Genomic DNA, 19,760 nt, shown 5'->3' with positions numbered 1-19,760 from the left:
CTTTCCTCCTGATGTGTTAAATAATCAACTTTGAAACCAGAAGTGAAGCAATCTGCGGCAAGAAGGAATGTTTTAGTCAAAAGCAAAACACACTACGTCATTCGCTATGTCACACGTGCAACGCATGCACTTAAAGGAGGTTCACTACAGGGAACACCATGATTTTTTCTCTCTGCTGCTCATGTCTACGTTAAATTTGATTCTTACAATGAAGTAAACTTTATTAGGTTTTTGTGTTTTAAAGGCCCCTTCAGACAACTTCTGTTTACTGGCTAATCTTAAATGAATTTTATTCAGTGGTACACGGTCTACCCGTAGCTATGCTGCCCCGAGGAGAGTTCCGCCGCATCATTGATCCCCGTGGCGCTCATGGCGCCGGAGCACGTGCCTGCGCACTTCGCGGCGACTGGCAAAGCCCTTGGCGCAGTGCGGACAGGAGAGCGGGAACTGCTTGGCGTGCACGGACATCTCGTGCTTCTTCGCGTTGCTTCGGTCGGTGAACCTGCGGCCACAGACGCCGCACGCGTGCTCTTTCTCCGCCGTGTGGGTCCGGATGTGTATCTTCAGGTAGTCCTTCCTGGCGTAACCCTTCTCGCAGACAGGACACACGTATGGTCGCGCGTCTTCCGAGTGCGCCTTCTGGTGACGCAGCAAGTGGGAAGAGCAGGTAAAACGTTCGCCACACTCTGCGCACTCGAAAGGCTTCTCTCGCGTGTGGGATATCAAGTGGTTGTGCAGACTGGACTTCCACGAGAAGCTCCTCTGGCAGAGTTCGCACGAGAAGGGTTTCTCGCCGGTATGAGTCCATTCGTGCTGTTCCGTGACGAACCTGGACGCAGATGGAATAAGAAAGCACAGTGCAACTGTGAGAAGGCAACACGCAGTGAAACAGATGAGCAACAAAGAGATCAGCAACGGCCCTGAGAGGAATCAGCATGCGATTATTTTGAGGAAAATCAGTGGCTTTTTTAGAGCGGGAATAAGATAGTGACCTTGTTTGAGGGACATTTCTTGCCTGATATTAGGCAGCTATAAACGCAGCTGCTAGCACAAAGATATTCTGCGCGGTTAAGGTGGCGATAAATAGAAGTGGTGGAACCGTGTCGTGCCCCGGTAGCGCTACCTTCCCGTTGTTCCAAGTTTGAGCAGCGGCCTTGGGATATTGGGCGCGGATGCATACGGTTGGTCCAACTGCTCGCTAACGCAGTGCAGCGACGTACGCCAGGGTATTTCACTGAACGCCCTGGCACCACTCGGGAAATGTGAATTTTAAGTAAACCCGGCCGTTAGAAATAATAAATTTCATTTATTTTGATCAGATGCAAAATTCGATGCACTTGAAGATGACAAGAAAATTTCTATCCAGATACAATAATTATCATTCAACATGTCTTTGCCGCCAATCGTAAATATAACACTTTCATTTGATTTTATTATCCTGATGCGCAGAAGCTGAATGCTGTCGTACCGCGCACTAACGTACTGCCAATAATTTAAATGCGAGTTGAAGATTGAGTTGTAGATAATCTTTTTATTTTGTGCAGGAGAATATTTTTTTAAAAGACCTAGTGCACAAATGATACACATGCATAGTATACAGCGAGAATAAACAAAAGGAGAATAAAACCTAAGGCACACCTAAAGCTAATATAGAATACCAAATACAAGCGCAGAGTAAAGGTAAAAATCCATGCAAAAGCAGAAGAAATTGAAAACGAGCATAAATGGCGATAAGAAACAGCCACATTCTTTTCTTTATTGGATAAGGAACAGCCACATAGTAGATGGAACAACTACAAGCAGAGTAAGCGAACATATAGAACATAAGGAACTGAAAAGAAGATAGCTGGGTGCTCCAACAGAAATATTAGGGATCAGTTTGAAGATACTTTGGGAGTGATAAGCTCTGACCTGGTATTAATGCGATGGCGTACTGAAAGAGTATCCACCCTGCCGATGTATAAGGAGATAATTAATGGTAAAGGCCATGAGTTATAGAACTGATGACGTTTACTTTATATGCGTAGTGCGGTTGTAACTGGAAAGAATAAAACGCGCCGAATTATTCAGAGCCATCTCGAGTGAGGACGTTAGATTTAAGTTGGCAAGACCGAAGTCCCAAAGTACAGAAGCATATTGCAATTTAGATCGTATTAATGTCTAGAACATAAGTTTCGAAGAAACAGGTGCCTTATAAAAGTTGCAGCGCAGGTAGCCAAGCATGTGATAAATAGTAAAGTAATCAATATGTTGCTTCCCGCTGAGTTCATTAGTTCTATGCATGCCTAAGTATCTATTAAAAATAACGGGATGAAAAGGAATACTATGTTAGATAGCGAGCAAGGGTAATATTAGGGGGTAACACTTTCTTAAATTGCATTTTTCAGTTTAAACTCATGGACTGTGTGTGACATCATTAAATTCTGGCAAAAACAAGGTAAACAGATGTTTTCTTGGCGCTCACAGAATGATCGAAGGAGGGCAAAGCCCCAGGGTGCTTGCCAACCTTTCAGCAAGAGTGCTTGTCTACGTCTGGACAAAGTGTTCAACATTGGCGGGGTTTAAGTCAAATCAAATTTTTTTTCAGTGTTCAATACTTGCCCAGACGAAGACAAGACCTCTAGTCAGAAATATGGCAAGCACCCTCGGGCTTCCCCCTCTCTTGTTCACCTTCTCAGTGTTATCGAGTTATGTTGTTTGTCAACTAGTTAGTACGAAATATCGGTAGGGTAAGCAATGCGCCAGAAAAACGCGGTCGTCCGCAAAAAACTGAATTGGATGAAGTTTGAAGTTTATTTTGGCAACGATGCAGTTGTCAAGGGGGTTGAAAAAACTAGTAGCATGTATGTATTGGCTGCGTTGTCTTTGTGACATAAATAGATGTTCAAAATATAACTGATCGTGGGTGACTAAATAAGAGACAAGCTTATTTTCTATGAAAATTTGTTTGACTTTGTTTTCTCCACTGTAAGAAAGCTAATTCGTGTTGAAGCAAGTGGTCTTCAATTACCTCGTTTCCTATGCCGTTGACCATCAATTTGTATCATTAAGGCAACGGAGCCAATGTATGGATGCCATTCATTTTTTCACGCGTTCTCTTTAGGAAGCAAAATTTTGACTGAGCTTGCGCAACCGATGCAGAAGCGTTTATGCTCCATAGGGCCACTAACCCGCCGCCATGTGAAGCGCGAACCACAGCGGTCACGCTGATTGAAAATGCTGCCATTCCTGACGGAGCCCTGAAACCGCTTTCCGCGAGAAGCGATTGTAGCGCCGCGACTTCGCTCGACCCGGCGATAAGGCGAGCATCAGATCATCGAAATGGCTCTGCCAGATGTACCACGCATTGTGGCTCTTTGCTCAGCATCTCCTGATAGAGCGCGCTGTCATGCAGTTTTGGCCAGTTTAGCCACCGCTCACGTGCTCCGTTTTACTTTTCGCTCACCTGCACACTACATGTGCTCCCAAACAGAACTAAAGAGAAAGATAAGAAAGCACTTCTCGGTTCGCGACCGTAAATCTGCTACCGCTGGTAGGTGGCGTGTTAGGCTGCTAGCTACCCTCCTAGATTTCCCCGCGCAAGCCACATTCCAGGTGGCGTTTCGGTCTGCTACTTGGGCAACCGGTTATGCCGACAACAGCGACGCCGACGACGCGGAATGCAGCAACGGGCTTTTACGAGCAGCGCTCAAAAAACATGCACTAGGGTAGCGAAGGCGCCACCTAAATTAGCCTGTGGGTGTTTGACTGAAACAGTGGAAGAACCTTGCGAAGGGCAGTGCTGGACTCACTTATAGTTGTTGGAGTAGTCGCAATAGGAGCACTTGTACTTGCCCGGTAGCCTCTCCGCATGTTTGCGCAGCCGGTGCTTCAAGAAGTACTCGTCCGAGGAGTAGCACTCTCCGCACAGTTCGCATGAAATAGTGCTCAGAGATGCTATACCTGCACGATCGATACAAACAATGAAAAATACTTTCAAATATATGAAAGCATTCAGAGAAGTTCCGCAATATGTGCAGGGTATCCCAGTAAAATGTAACCGAGTTTTTAAAAAGAAGTGACCTAGCCCAGTGAGACCAACTGAGATTTGTTGACAGTCGCGTGTCGTAGTCTGCGGTAGCTTTTCATTATGCGAAAATAAATAATTAGCAGGGACTAATTAGCTAACTCTTTAATTATTACCTTCAGGTAGAAAGTGTCAATGCAGGAGTTGTAGATCCCCTAGAATAATAACCGTTCGCCGTGCTTGCAACCAAGTACAGCTTCTTTTATTTGCCTGAAAAGAAAGCCCGCGAAATACAAAAAGAACCACGTGATAGAGAAGCAGTTTCAGCGCTCGCAAACGACCGGTCAAGCAACGACATCCGCTTATGTTTGCAACGCTGCCCCGAACTGGGTTCGCCGTTTTGAGGTGGCGGCGAGATATGAGCCAGGAACTGCTTATGCGTCATGGAAAGAAAGCGGGTGCCGTTTTTCAAGGAAGTGAAGCGCGGCTGTCATGCAGCGCGTTTTCACGCGAAACGTCGCCTCGAGTGATAGGCATGTGGCCGTGCCACCGAACTTGGGTCGTCACGCGCTGAAGAAGCGGGCGCCCTAGCGCCCATGCGAGATTTTCTGGCGTATACCTATCAACCATCGCAAAACGCCGAACCCCGATCGGGACAGCGATGCAAAAATGAGCGAATGTCGTTGCTTGACCGGTCGTCTGGGAGCGCTGAAACTGCTTCCTTATCGCGTGGTTCTTCTTGTATTTCGCGGGCTTTCTTTCAAGGCAACTAAAAAAAGCTGTACCAGTGGTACTTGGTTTAAAACACGGCAAACGGTTATTTTTCTATGGTATCTACAATTCCTGCATTGACAATTTCTTAATGATGGAAATAATTAAGTAGGTATCTAATTGGTCTCAGCTAATTTTTGACTTTTGTATAATGAAAAACTACCGCAGACTAGGACACACACTGTCAACAACCCTCAGTTGGTCTCACTGGGGCTAGCGCACTTCGTATTTTTTAAAAACGTGGTCACATTTAGGAGGACACCGTGTATATCTATAAGTGAATCTACTTAAGCACTGACGTCCTGGGCATGAGTAGTGCCTGTTCTTTTCCACAGCTCTGAGAAAGGCACAAGGGGCAAGACAACAGGTGGCATATATTTCAGAAGCCGCCCCAGACACATGTTAAGACAATTACCAATTTCCTCAGACCTCACAAACAAGAAGCGTAGTCACTGGCACATAACTCCGTTATATTCCTACCCCACAAAAGTTAGAAAAATTTTCGTCTGCTTCGTCTATTATTACCTAACTACAGACCTATTTCTTCGTGCATACTGCTAGAGCGCATTGTCTATAAACTGATCAGAATTTGTTAAAACTAACAAAATATTACCTGCTTTCCAGCCTAGTTTTTGTCATGGCGCAAGCACCATAACACTTGACTAATTTCTTTCACGACTAATCAACAGCAAACACAGTACAGGCAATCAAGTTGCTACTATATTTGCATATTTGGAAAAGGCCTTTGCTACAGCTTCGCACCGCAAACAAGTGCTGAAACTCTACGCTCTACTAAAAAACTCGTCACTGGTTAGAGCTAACTACAATCAAACTTTTTTCTGAGCGCTAACACTTCAACTCTGCCGACTCATTTTATGTTCATGTTTTATGTGTGGTTCCTCAAGGTTGAGTCCACGGTTCCTTTTTGTCTATCTGTGCAGTAGTGATTTGCCTCTTCACGATTCAGTAAAAATACCGCTTTATGCCGATGACTACGTTTTAAATCGCACCATTAAATCATCCATTGATCATGTCCTCCTTAGTTCATTAGCTGACGTCTGCAATTGGTCCGAGACATGGCAGACGAAAATCAGCTGTTCTAAGGCCGTCTTTGTTATTGTAACGATGTCCGTGCACTTTTTATTCGCATCTTCGAATAGTAGAGTGAACTTACACACAGTTAGGAATACAAGTATATTAGTCTCCTGCTAAACGCCTTACATAACGTCAAGAGACCGATGTCGTCTGCACCTAAAAGGCTGTATACGATATTTGGGTAGTGTCTCGATGGTTGCTGCTCGAGACAGTAATCTTTGAAAATATTGTCACAGTGGTGACTGCGGTCCGGAGAACAGGAAGACAGCGCAAGAAGCTTCTAAACAAAGCTCTTTGCCCCGCCGTGGCAGCTCAGTGGTTACGGCGCTCGGCTACTGACCCGAAAGACGCGGGTTCGATCCCGGCTGCGGCGGCTGAATTTCTTGAAGGTGAAATTCTAGAGGCCCGTGTGCTGTGCGATGTCAGTGCACGTTAAAGAACCCCAGGTGGTCGAAATTTCCGGAGCCCTTCACTACGGCGTCTCTCATACCATCAGCTGCTTTGGGACGTTAAACCCCAATAAACCAAACCAAACCAAAGCTCTTTATTTAGGCTAATGTGCACCCGCACGGCGGCAGCGTAGGAACAAGCGCTCTCGGCCATGCTCAATTTAAAGCATTTTTGCGAACTTTTGAGATAAAGTGTGGAAAGATACGACATTCTTTAACAACTTAGAACCGGCTCCTCCAGGATGCAATCAGACGAGATAATTCTGGTCGCAATTTGCATCACAAACAAAGCGATAAAGGGGCCTGCCGCAATTTTTGAAGAATGAAAAAGAAACACTACGCAGGATATCGGCACTATTCCCCTCTCGAAGAAGCATCGACCTGATGCTTTAAAATAAATACGGTGAATAAAATCAAATAAAACGTATTGTGCAAAAATAAACACCGAGTGTGGAAACACGGTGTCCTTTAGCATGCACAGTAGGGCTTGAGACGGACATGCACAACATCTGGTCATACGCGGCGTCGCTGGGATGCAGTCATTTCGTTAGCGAAGCATTCGGTCCAGTTCACCTAGCCGACGAAGAATCTTGTAGGGGCCAAATTAGAAGTGCACAAGCTTTTCACGCAATCTGCGGCGGCGAATGGGCATCCAAACACAGTTTCCGTCTCCTGGTTTGTATTCCGCGTTGGGTCTTCGTAGGTTGTAGCGTCTGGGTTCGGTCCGCTGCAGGTCTTTGATCCGCAATTGGGCAAGTCTTCGGGCTTCTTCTGCGAGTTGAAGGTAGGCGGCGGCGTTAACGTCGTCTTGTACGGTAACGTTGAGCAGCATCGCATCTATCGTGGGCGTGGCCTTCCTGCCATGGGCGAGCCTAAAAGGCGCCATCTGGGCGGTCTCCTGCACTGCGGTGTTATAGGCGAAGCCAATGTAAGGCAGGATGACATTCCGGGTTTTGTATTAGGCTTCGACATATACGGCGAGCATATACGCGATAGCTTTGTTCCGGCGCTCGGTAAGTCTATTGGTCTGCGGATGGTATGCACTTGTCCTCCAGTGGTTGGTTTGGCTGCAACGCTTGATGGCTTGTGGCAGTTCCGAAATTAATGCAGTTCCTCTGTCCGTGATGAGCGCATCGTGAGGGCCGTGTTGCAGAAGAATGCGCTCTACGAAATATTTCGCGACTTCTGTTGCTGTTCCGTTCGGTAGGGCTTTGCCCCGGCGTACCCGGTAAGGTGGCCGGACGCTATGACGATCCACGTATTTCGAGACGTTCACTTCGTGAAAGGGCCAAGCAAGTCCCTGCCGATCTGCTGAAAGGGCTTGGGTTCGATAGGGGTCAGAAATCCTGCTGGTCAGGTGGGAGGAGCATTTCGTCTCTGACTGTCTCGGCAGGTTTTCACATATTGTGCGACGTTGGCAGAAAGTCGCAGCCAGTAATTCTTGTTTCGAATGCGGTGGAGGGTCCAAGAAAGCCCGAGATGCCCGGCTGTCGGCTCGTCGTGTGAAGCATGCAATTCTTCGCAAATACATGCGGGTGCAGCAAGAAGGTAGGCTGTTTTGTTCGCTTCGAAGTTCTTCACGAGGGCTTCATTCTATATACAGAACAAAGACGATCCTGGACGGAACTAGGCGGCGGGGGGGGGGGGGGGGGATGAAGGAACCTTGCTTTCCAAGTACTTGATGAGGCGTTTTAGGTCGGGGTGCCTGCGTTGCTGCTGTACAAAAAAGCTGTAGCTGATGAGTCTTAGGAAGGCGTCCTCATTGTTGACTGAAGGCGGTGCATGTGCAGGGGCTCGTGCCAGGCCGTCAGCGTCTGAGTGCTTGCATCCCGACTTTTTAAGGGGGGTGACGGCAAACTACCGGAGGCAAAGGCTCCATCGAACGAGGCTACCGGAGGGATCCTTCAAACTCGAAAGCCAGCACAGTACGTGGTGATTGTTGACAACTTTCAATGGTCGTCCGTTTCGGCGCAGCCCAGAAGATGGCAAGACAGTCCTTCTTTGTTTTTGAATAGTTACACTCGGTCTTGGACAGGGAATGGCTAGCGTATGCAATATGGTTCTCCAGTCCATCAGTTTTCTGAACGAGGATGGCGCCTAGGCACACGCTGCTTGCGTCGGTATGAATTTCAATCTCGGTGTTTTGTTAATTTCCGCAAGGATCGGTGGTGACTGTAAACGATGCTGATGTTCCTTGAGGGCTTCCGCTTGCGCTGCTTCCCATTTAAATGGCACGTCTCCCTTTGTAAGTTGGGTCAAAGGCTCAGCGATGCGTGAAAAGTTCTCGACAAATCTTCGGTAACAAGCGCACCGTCCGAGCTGTTTCCGAAAATCTTTCTTATCTGCCGGGGGTGGAAACAGTGCGATGCCAGCTGATTTCTGCTGATCTGGGCTTTGTCCCTCCTTGCTAACGACGTGGCCTAAAAACAGCAGCCCTTCGTACGCAAAGTGGCAATTGGCTGCTTTCAAGGTGCGACCGGACTACTTTATTGGGTATAGCTCTGTTGGAAGGATTTCTAGGTGATCTTCAAAGTTCGAGGCGAACAAAACGACGTCATACATACACAAGGGACTAATTTTCCACTTCAGGCCTGCCAGCTCTGTATCCATTACTCGAAAACTTGGCTCACTTTAGTGTTGTGATCCCCACTTTTGATTACGGCGACACCTTGAGACTATTCTAGCCATTCTTCAGGATCCTCGCCCGGCGAACCATTGAACGAGGGTGGCAGTCAGAGCTGGTCCAAAATAATGGCAGCTGGTTTCGTAGGCGCGGCTGACGTCGGCGTTGACCAGCCCTTCTTTGCTCGCGTGTGGTCCGGTAGTAGTCCGTATTCAGGAGAACGCCTCTACATACGACGGCTGCTTTTCACTTCGTCGTTGGTTGGGACAGGTTTTGAGGCTTTGCCGTTTTCTGCTTCTTCGAGAGGGTTCTGGCTGCATCGCGGCTCCAGGGGATGAGCGCGACAGGGACATTCCTTCGCACCTGGACCAGATATCACGTAGTGGTGATTGCAGTCCAGAGAACAGGAATAAAGCGAAATTAGCGAGTAAAAAAAAAGTCTTTCTTTCAGCTGACTTGCCCCACAATGAAATCAATCAAATGCCAGTGGCGTAGCTGGAAGCGTGCTCGGCGGTCGTCGAACAGAATGCCCGCCGCTCTTGGCCGTGCTCCATTTAGAGATGATAGCGAACATTCGAGATAAAGCGTGCGCAGTTACTACAACATTCTGGAACAATGTAAAACCACCTCCGCCTGAATGCGATCAACCGAGATAATCCTGATCGCGTCTTGCATCACAAGCAAAGCGATAAAGCGGTGCGCCGGCAGCTCTGAAGAATGAAGAAAAAATTCGCGGCAATATAAAACAGACGATCGGCCCTTCCTCAAACACTGGTGTTTTGTTTGAAGCGCTTTTAAAAAGTGTAATAATAAAAAAAGATGGAATCTGTGCAGAATAAAGTGTGTTTTGTTTACAACAGATTCCGCATGAATTTTTCGCCGTCTACTTTTCTTCCCTAGGTAGGTCTAACATATTCGTCGTGCGTCGTCTGACTAAATGCCTCATATTCATCTACACTTTAATCAATTCACCACTTTCCTCTTCTATCGAAATTTAATTGACATTTTGCAAACCTTCCTCTACAAGGAGGTACCACATCTAAAACAATGTGGCCTGTGATGCTTGCGCTTCTTGAAACACAGCGGACCCGCCGCGGTGGCTCAATGGTTACGGCGCTCGCCTACTGACCCGGAAGACGCGGGTTTGATCCCGGCCGCGGTGACTGAATTTCAATGCAGGCAAAATTCTAGAGGCCTGTGGGCTGTGCAATGTCAGTGCATGTTAAAGAACCCCAGGTGGGCGAAATTTCCAGAGCCCTTCAATACGGCATCCCTCGTAGCCTCAGTCTCTTTGGGACATTAAACCCTTATGAACAAATCTTTAGGCACAGCTTTTTCCCCCATACCACTGAAGTTTAGAAATCCTTCGCAGGCAACACCCGCTCATTATCATTGCACAAATTCTTGAAATTGGGCTCCTAAATACTGTTACTAATTGTTTTACAGCGGTAATGTGCAGGCGCCGCATTAAAAAAAAAACACAGTATTTGTGAAAAGGAAGTTCCTGATGAGGAATTTGCTAATGCATTAAATAGTTTTTTAATGAGCCTGCATTCTTGTTTTGCTCAAAGCCATGTTTGCAAATATATACGCAATGAAAGTGATGAAACATTTTTACTCCATCCAGGCACGGAACACGACGTAGTGTCAGTGACAAAACTTAACAGCAGCAGTAGCTGTGACACTGATGATATTCGAATGCGGCCACTCAAGCGTATAGTTGATATAGTAGCGTCCATACTTCCTGACATTGTTAACCTCTGTTTAGTAACTGGAGTCGTTCTAAAAAAATTGAATTAGAGAAAGTCATTGTCCTTTATAAAAAAAGGCGATTGAAACCACCTCCATAACTACAGCCCAATGTCGATTCTCCCAGTGCTCTGGAAAGTTTCTGAAAAAAAAATGCTTCAACCAAGGATGCCAAATTTCCGCCATAAATTTAACGTGCTAACATTAATTTTATTTGGTTTCTGTGAAAGAAATTTAACTTAGCTTGCTTTATTCCTGCAGAAAGGATATATTATAATGATGCAGTTAAGAAAACAAACCTATTGTCATTGGAGTTCTTGTAGATTTCCCAAACGCTTTTGACCTGGTAGATCATAAAAGCTTGATAAATAAATTGCAGATAGAGGGTGTCCGGCGAAAAGCACTATCATTATGGAAGTCTTATATTAGACAGCAAGTGCTACTTATTATTGGCATACAGTCTGAACCAAAACCACTTTTATGCAGTCTACTTTAAAGGAATACACCAGGGGCTTTACTCTTTAATATTTATTTAAATGATATTGTCAAAGTCAGTCCTAATGCGAAGTTTGTGATCTGTGCGGATGGTACAAGTCTATTGTTTGCTTGTGATTACATTCATGAGCTTATCGGTGAGTCTATTGCCACAATGAAACCTCCCCATGATTGGTCCAAAGTTAATTTAATGCAGATAAACGAGTGTAAGACACTAAAGCTGTCATATTTAAGACGAAAAATAAACTCGCCCCACCACATGAAGGCTTTATTTTTGAACTTACGTCCTGTAGAATCAGTGGAACAGTACAAATGCGGGGGGGGGGGGGGGTAATATTTTCATAAGTATGTCATGGGACCATCATGTTAAATATGTGTTGAACAAAACTGTACTATAGGTCGTTTAAAATATATCCTTTGTACACAAACTTGATGCCGATTTACAGCCAACATTTTAAATAACATTTAAATTATTTCCAGTTAGAGTGGGGCACTACACCGTCCACTAACCGTGAAATTCATTATTTAATAAAAGTATTGTGCCTCCGACATGCATATAACTCATCGTACCGACATCCATGTGCAGCGTTCTTTAGTTGTTACAGGCGGAAAAGGCACGTATTCTTCATAAATATCATTATAGTGTCATTTTTGAATGACAAATTGGAAGCGATATAACCAACCTAAGGAAAATATTTAAACTGAGCAAAAATATCAGGCTATGCAGAAAGAATGGCGAGAAAGGGACACTACCGATATCTCGACTGAATCTAGGAAAGAATGCCTTCGTTACGCTCTTCCATCTCTTCTTAACAGGTATTCCTCATTAATTTCGATCTGTTTTCCTGTTCATGCAGCGTACTTCTCACTATGTATTAACATAACATGGCTCAAGTTTACTTATGTGTACATATTGATGTTTTATATATTATTTGTTGATTCCTATGTGTATATATCTGCGGTTTAAAATTTTGTAACTTTCAGTTCTGCCTTTGTGCTGAACATTAGGTTTCTAGACTCGTCAAGCTGCTGATTGATCGCTTCTTTCTACAACCCTCCACCCGTATATTAAGATGGGAAATAAATTGAGTTGATGTCATTCAATGTTTTCTTCCTTTGTTTCTTTGTATGCCCTCCACTTATGCAATAGCGTCGTCTAGGCTGTGGTATGTATAAGTAAATGACATATATATGGTGCTACCCTCATTTTCTTTCTCGTCAAAGATACTTTGTTCCACGATATTTCTTCAAGATTGCTTTGTATTTGATGGAAAGAATTAGATCCTTCACTCGCGGATTTCGCGGCTGAGAGTTTGTCCGGTCCCGCCGCGTCCACCATGGCCCCTGGGAGTTCAATTAATAATTCCTCGCGAGAACAATCACAAACTCCACCGGTGGCAGCACTTGCTGTCGCAGGGCAGTGGGGCATTGCTCAATCGCTGCATCATTGCGCCAGGTGTGGTGTGAGGGTTCTCAGCGATCTGTGAATGCAGAGCAGAAATTACCGATTTCGCATATATAGGTACTCACCCATAAAAGCTATCGCGTCAATCCCTTAAGGCGGAGCTTAAGTTCGATTCCGCCCAACTTTCTTTGAAGCCTGCTCGACCTTGAAAACCGATCCTCGAACCGAAGCCGAAGCCCTAGAGCACCTCATCCGTCTGTGGCATAACAACGCCAAATCGTACGCACTTTTTTACAAATGTCAACCAAGTGCCTCGTGAAGATTCCTGATTCGGGTGTGGCCTTTGCCGGCACATATGGACAGTGTGACGCGCGTGCTGTAGATGAAACTGAAATTGAAAGTTTTTGCTCCCCACACATTATAGTGGAAAAAGGGGACACTGGGAAAAAAGCTTCTTAATGCAGCTTGAAGTAGCACACAGTGTCACATGAATACAACGACAGCAGTGTGTTTCGCGAACATCATGCTTAAGGTGAGCTTAATATCCCTATCAAAAGCAAGAAAAAGGACAACAGTGTAACCCTGACCGCGAACACAACAACACAGATGCACATAAATAATAGAAACAATATACAATACAATACAGCACACCTACATACATACACACACATACATTCACATACAAACATACGTACGTACATACATACATACATACATACATACATGCATGCATGCACATACATACATACATACATACATACATACATGCATACATACATACATACATACATACATACATACATACATACATACATACATACATACATACATACATACATACATACATAAATACATACATACATACATACATACACACACACACACATACACACACACATACATACATACATACATACATACATACATACATACATACATACATACATACATACATACATACATACATACATACATACACACACATACATTCACACTATCAATCAGGTGATAGAGAAATGCGCAGAATATAACTAATCCCTATATATAGCCTTCATTGATTACGAGAAAGCATTTGACTCAGTGCAAACCTCAGCTGTCATGCAGGCATTGCGGAATCAGGGTGTAGAAGAGTGTTATGAGAAAATATTGAAAGATATTTATAACGATTGCACAGCTACTATAGTTCCCCATAAAGTCAGCAATAAAATTCCAGTACGGAAAGCTGTCAGGCAGGGAGACACGATCTCGCCAATGCTCTTCACTGCCTGCTTACAGGAGGTATTCCGGGGACTGGAATGGGAACAGCTGGGGATAAGAGTTAATGAAAAATACCTGAGTAATTTGCGATTCGCTGATGACATTGCCTTGCTAAGCCACTCTGGACAAGAACTGCAAAGCATGATCAATCAGTTAGACAGGAAGAGCAGAGCGGTGGGGCTAAGAATTAACATGCAGAATTAACCTAGCAAGGGAACAGCAGTTCGCAATTGGTAGCGAGGTGCTTGAAGTAGTAAGAGACTATGTCTACTTAGGGCAGGTAGTGACCGCAGACCCGGATCATGAGAGGGAAATAGCTAGAAGAATAAGAATGGGGTGGAGCGCATATGGCATGTTCTCTCAGATCATGAATGGTAGCTTGCCAATATCCCTGAAGAGAAAAGTATACAACAGATGTATCCTACCGGTACTCACCTGTGGGGCAGAAACGTGGAGGCTAACAAAGAGGGTTCAGCTTAAGTTAAGAACAACGCAGCGAGCTACGGAAAGGAAAATGATAGATGTAAAGTTAACAGATCGGAAGAGGGCGGAGTGGGTGAGGGAACAAACGCGGATTAATGACATCTTAGTTGAAATCAAGGGGAAGAAATGGGCTTGGGCAGGGCATGTAATGCGAAGGCAAGATAACCGCTGGTCCTTAAGGGTAACGGAGTGGATTCGAAGAGAAAGCAAACGTAGCAGGGGACGGCAGAAAGTTAGGTTGACGGATGAGATTAAGAGGTTTGCGGGGATACAGTGGCGGCAACTGACAAAGGACAGGGTTAATTGGAGAGACATGGGAGAGGCCTTTGCCCTGCAGTGGGCGTAGTCAGGCTGATGGTGACGTTGATGATGACACCAAACCTATTTACAATGATGCCACAATAGATTCAAAAATGCACATGACAGTTAATAACTGTTTCTTTGAGATGTCTTGTATACAAACATTGTTTCCTGCCAATATGTTAAGGTAAATTTCTAGGTTATAGGATAAGGATAGAAAGTACGGCAAAAGGGTAGAAGCCAAGGTAAAATACATCGGGTATTGTACACTGGTGTGAATTGACGTAGATTAAAGGCTGCGAGGAACAGTTGATTATTTGTTTTATTTGCCTTTTTGTATGCGCATAATAATATGAACGGCTGATATCACCAGACAAAATACCATATTAATTAAAGTAAGGAAACGCAAGGGAATGCCAGGGTACATTTGCAATCAATGCGACATCACGTTTCTGTGCAACTAAGATCTTGTGTTTGTTATGTTTTGTTGTGGTTCCCCAGACACTTATGCAGTAGGTAATGATGGGAAGTATGCATTATATATAAGAATTACATATGAGAATAAGTTGAAGCCCTCACCTAAGTGGTCCTCAAACATGGACAGGTCAAGCGACTTACAGGTGGCCCCAGAAGTCCCGTCATCAGTGAAAATGAACTAGTAGCTCGTAACAATATAATAAGAATGCCATATTCAGCAACAAAGGCGACCAGTGGAATATCACTGTGCTGTGAAAATAATTTAAAGCCTGGCTGTGGCAGCGTGCAGACGCGAAACAATGATATCCAACGACCTCCAAACACAAATGAATACCGCAGTTTTCGTTTTTGCGCCCGAAGTCCGTATTACACGATAAAGTACCTGTATCACTCTCCTGTGGAGTTTCTGGCTCGACCATCTGTTCGTTGACATAGGTGTTCTGCTCCTGGACGTTCTCCGACGCGTTGAAGGAAACGAGCAGCTCTTCATACGTCCCGACGGCCTTGCAGGTCCTGTAGTACACGGCTCCTCCACACTGGAAGGCCACTAGGTTGTGCTGTGCCGGGCGAGTTGAGTGGTTGACGAAGCGCATCCAGTTGGACCGGTCCAGTGAAAGGCTGTCCGCCGAAAGTTGCATGCGACCGAACTTCCCCTGCAAACCGTGGTGCCAATCAGCTGTATCTATTTTTGTGAGAAACTTATTCTAGGAGAAGCGGGGCAGAACACAATTCTACATCATGGCAAAATTTCACAGTCAAGGCCGAATAGCTACCCTCTGTGGTATGTTGCAATCTGCTACACAGACCAGGTTGAGTAGGACTTTTTCTATGCGGTAATTTTTTCATAATGGCTTTTTCAAACTATCACGACAAAAAACATGAACTGTTCTGCACCGTTCAGCGCACTATTTAAACTTGGTACTCCATTTGCTTCAGGTGATCGGACAGAGTGTACCACAGCTTCAAACGATGATCAAGCAGTTATCGTTCCCAGCGGCTCTTGAACTGGGTGGTTTTTTTTTTTTTACTAAGCGAGGACGCCTCTCAGCGCCAAATGACTTTCTAAGTAATGTTTCTAAGCAGCGAGCAATTGCTTGTGCCCTCTGGAAGCATCTTAATTTACTCTCGTGCATGAAATTTACTCCCGTTGATGTGCTTAGATTTAATCCTCGTCTCTATATTGTACATAAATAAACAGATATAAACAGATATATATGCATAAATATTGTATCAGCATTTTTAGTTTGGTTTGGTTTGTTGGGCTTTAACGTCCCGAAGCGAGTCAGGCTAAGAGGGACGCCGTCGTGAAGGGCTCCGGAAATTTCGACCACCCGGGGTTCTTTAACGTGGACTGACATCGCACAGCACACGGGCCTCTAGAATTTTACCTCCATCGAAATTCAGCCGCCGCGGCCGAGATCGAACCCGCATCTTTCGAGTCAGCAGCCGAGCGCCATAACCAGTGAGCCACCGCAGCGGGGCGTCAGTATCTATAGATAGCAGCATTTATTCGGGGCAGGATATCTTCGGCTTGTTGACAGCAAAATATATTCTTAATTTCGACGGAAAGTCGCAAGGTGCGATGTTCGCTAAATTTCAACCCACATGAACTATCAACAGCTGCGCGAGTTTCGATGATAGCCCCAGTTTATAAGATGTTTTGTTACTGCGCATCGGGGCTAAATATAGGCTACATGAAGCCAGGATATTTAGGCATCCAAAACAGCACATTTTCTTGCACTTTCTTATGAATTAAGTTTCAGGCATAAGATGATTGCACTACTAATTTATCATTAATTGCCACCAGCAAAACACAACGAAAACATTCATTTACATTTCCCTTCGCTTCAATAGCTGTTCGCTTCTCTAATATGAACTTCATCACGAACCCTCCATATACATACCCTTCTTGGCTCGAGAGTGGTTTTCAAGGAATACCTGCACAGGTTGACGCTTAATCTCACTCTCTTGGTTCAAAACTGATCTTCGGAAATTTTGTGGGGTCTGCACAGCTGGATAATGATGAAGAGCGCGCATATGTTTGTGAGCGCACACTGCAGACACAGCTCTGTAGGCAGGAGGATGGGTTAACCGTGCTACCCATGTAATTGTGGAACAGTTGGAATACGAAGAGTCGAAGAAGAAGGAAAAAATAGTGTTGTTAGAACGCATTAGTGGACAGTGAGGTAAACTTCACATTGAAAAAAAAAATGGCTGAGGCTTAACTTGGTTAAGCCTGGAGAATGCGAAGCATCATCGTGTCGCCTAATTTGGAGGCGCACAACCACAGCGACGGCGCGAGGTGGGCCCCCGTTTCTTCACTGTCGTGACGTCATCGTGTCACGTGGTGTGGCATCATCGTGTCACGTGATTTGGAGGCGCACAACCACAGCGACGGCGCGAGGTGGGCCCCCGTTTCTCCACTGTCGTGACGTCATCGTGTCACGTGGTGGGACGTCATGTATCACGTGATTTGGAGGCGCACAACCACAGCGACGGCGCGAGGTGGGCCCCCGTTTCTCCACTGTCGTGACGTCATCGTGTCACGTGGTGTGACGTCATGTATCACGTGATTTGGAGGCGCACAACCACGGTGAAGGGCTGAAGTGGTAGCTAAAGTAGTATGCTTCGCATAAAAATGCGTCAATTCCTTAAGTGGCACCAGTTCCCTTACAATTCTGTGATTGAATACAATTAAATATTCAGCTGAAATTAGCTGCTACGTCCGCACTGTAGGTCAGCTTAAGCATTGGTGAGTACAGTAAGGTATTTGTCTGGGCTAGTCGGTACGTTGTTCAAACTGAAGCCACAGCGCACGAAGGACAGGACTAAGAAAGAGACAAACACAGCGCTGTTACTTGCGACTAAAGAGGCTTTATTGCTCGCACGCAATAAATAGGCGAAAAGGAGCACAATCAACAGATAGAAAAACTCAACACAAAACCACATAATCGCATCCTACACTTAGCGAAATTAACTGTTAAGATAGTCAACTTCATGCTGAAAGCGTCCCAGCGCTGCGTTTGTCTTTCTTAGTACCGTCCTTCGAGCACTGTGCCTTCAGTTTAAATTGGTGAGTGATTTGTCAAAAATTTAGTTCGATTTTAGAACCTCCTGTTAGAAAATTCCTTGACCTTTCAGACAATGTATGCAACACTTAATTATGCGCGAATTCAACAATGCTTTTTTGATCATTTATTGTCGTGGCGTCGAGTGTCAAAGTGCGAGCTTTCAGAGGCATTGGCTCTATTTTTATTTCCAAGCATTTTTGCAGCCGCTTTTTTGACGAGCTGTAAGCTGTAAGCAAATTAAGTTTTCCAAATTTCATTCTATACCATTTATATCACTCGAACTAGAACCATTAGCCTAAGTGAATTTGTATTTTAGTACTAAAATTTGAAGTTTTAGTTTTCTTTATTTATTTACATGATACAGCAGACCTTTTTGGTCCAAGCAGGGAGGGCAAAAGCACATTGTACAAGATATCGTTACAGAGCATTGCACAAATGCAGCTCACGTACATACGTGTTTAAAATTCATGCATGCAGATATAGAACCACTCCGAGATACATATTCGTCAGATCTCAAAAAGTCAGAAATGCAAGTTTCAGAAGGGCATTTTCAGTGGTTAACAGACTTTGGTAATGTCCTCGTTGAAGTTAGCGCATGTAAATACCTCTTCAGGTAGTGAGTTCTAATCACTGATTGTTTTAGGAAAAAATGAAAACTTATGGGAGCTTTTTTTTAGAAGTTAGGAGTTAAGCTGTAGTTGTGTGTGTGTCGCGTTTTTCGAGCTGATGATGTAGTAACATAAGGAGTTGCCGAGATGCCAAACTTGCCCTGAATTAAGCAGTACAAAAATTCCATTCTTGCTATCTTTCTTCGGATGCTGAGAGGTTTTATCTGGTTTGTTTGCATAAGGAGGGATGGAGATTCGGAGATTTTATATTTATTGTAAACGAAGCGCACAGAACGCCTTTAAACTTTTTCTACCTGTGCAATGTTCTTTTTCGTGTGAGGGTCCCACACCACGGCAGCGTACTCGAGTTTCGGCCTAACAATGGATTCGTAAGCTGGTTTCTTCACATTGCTTGGTGTTCCCCTTAACTTATGTCTTAAATATCCCAGTTTTTTCATTGCACAAGAAGTTATATGACAAATGTGGTCACTCCATGTGAGGTGGTCATTAATGATTACGCCTAAGTACTTGTACTTGGTCACCTGAGTTACAGTTGTAGAACTGAGGGTGTAGTTAAACATTTGAGGCACTTTCTTCCTTGTGGTACGCATAAATACAGTTTTTTTAGGGTTTAGTGACATTCCACATTTCGTACACCAGAATGAAACACCATTTAAAGCAGTATCAAGCAGGGCTTGGTCCGAAACAAAACGTATTTTTTTAAATAGCATACTGTCATCAGCAAACATATTAACCTTTACATTTTCATTAATGGCAGGAACTAAATCGTTTATATACACCAAAAACAGTAGGGGACCCTACACATTTCCTTGCAGAACACCTGAGGTGACCTCGAGAGGAGGGGAAATAAAACCGTCAATCTCCACATACTGTTTTCTATGCCGTAAGTAAGCAGCAATTCATTTTATGAGTGGTGCAGGTACTCCTATTATTTTAAGTTTGAGTAGTAA

The 19,760-nt window shown here is 44.6% G+C and overlaps 1 protein-coding gene across 1 annotated transcript in view; it reads right to left on the bottom strand.

Moving 5' to 3' along the window:
- Positions 1 to 319: 319 nt before the first annotated feature.
- Positions 320 to 19,760, bottom strand: part of LOC149325895 (histone-lysine N-methyltransferase PRDM9-like) — a 176,711-nt gene continuing 157,270 nt past the window's right edge. Inside the window, exons 9-11 of the mRNA XM_089562818.1 lie at positions 15,493 to 15,763; positions 3,792 to 3,942; positions 320 to 829 (exon numbers count right to left, since the gene is read on the bottom strand). Coding sequence (XP_089418944.1) covers positions 349 to 829; positions 3,792 to 3,942; positions 15,493 to 15,763 — 903 coding nt within the window. The 3' untranslated portion in view covers positions 320 to 348. The remainder of the gene's footprint in view (positions 830 to 3,791; positions 3,943 to 15,492; positions 15,764 to 19,760) is intronic.

This window comes from Amblyomma mixtum, chromosome 10 (assembly GCF_055824585.1).
Source record: "Amblyomma mixtum isolate Tamu chromosome 10, ASM5582458v1, whole genome shotgun sequence".
Classification (NCBI taxonomy): domain Eukaryota; kingdom Metazoa; phylum Arthropoda; class Arachnida; order Ixodida; family Ixodidae; genus Amblyomma; species Amblyomma mixtum.
This window is presented reverse-complemented; position numbering and strand designations above follow the sequence as displayed.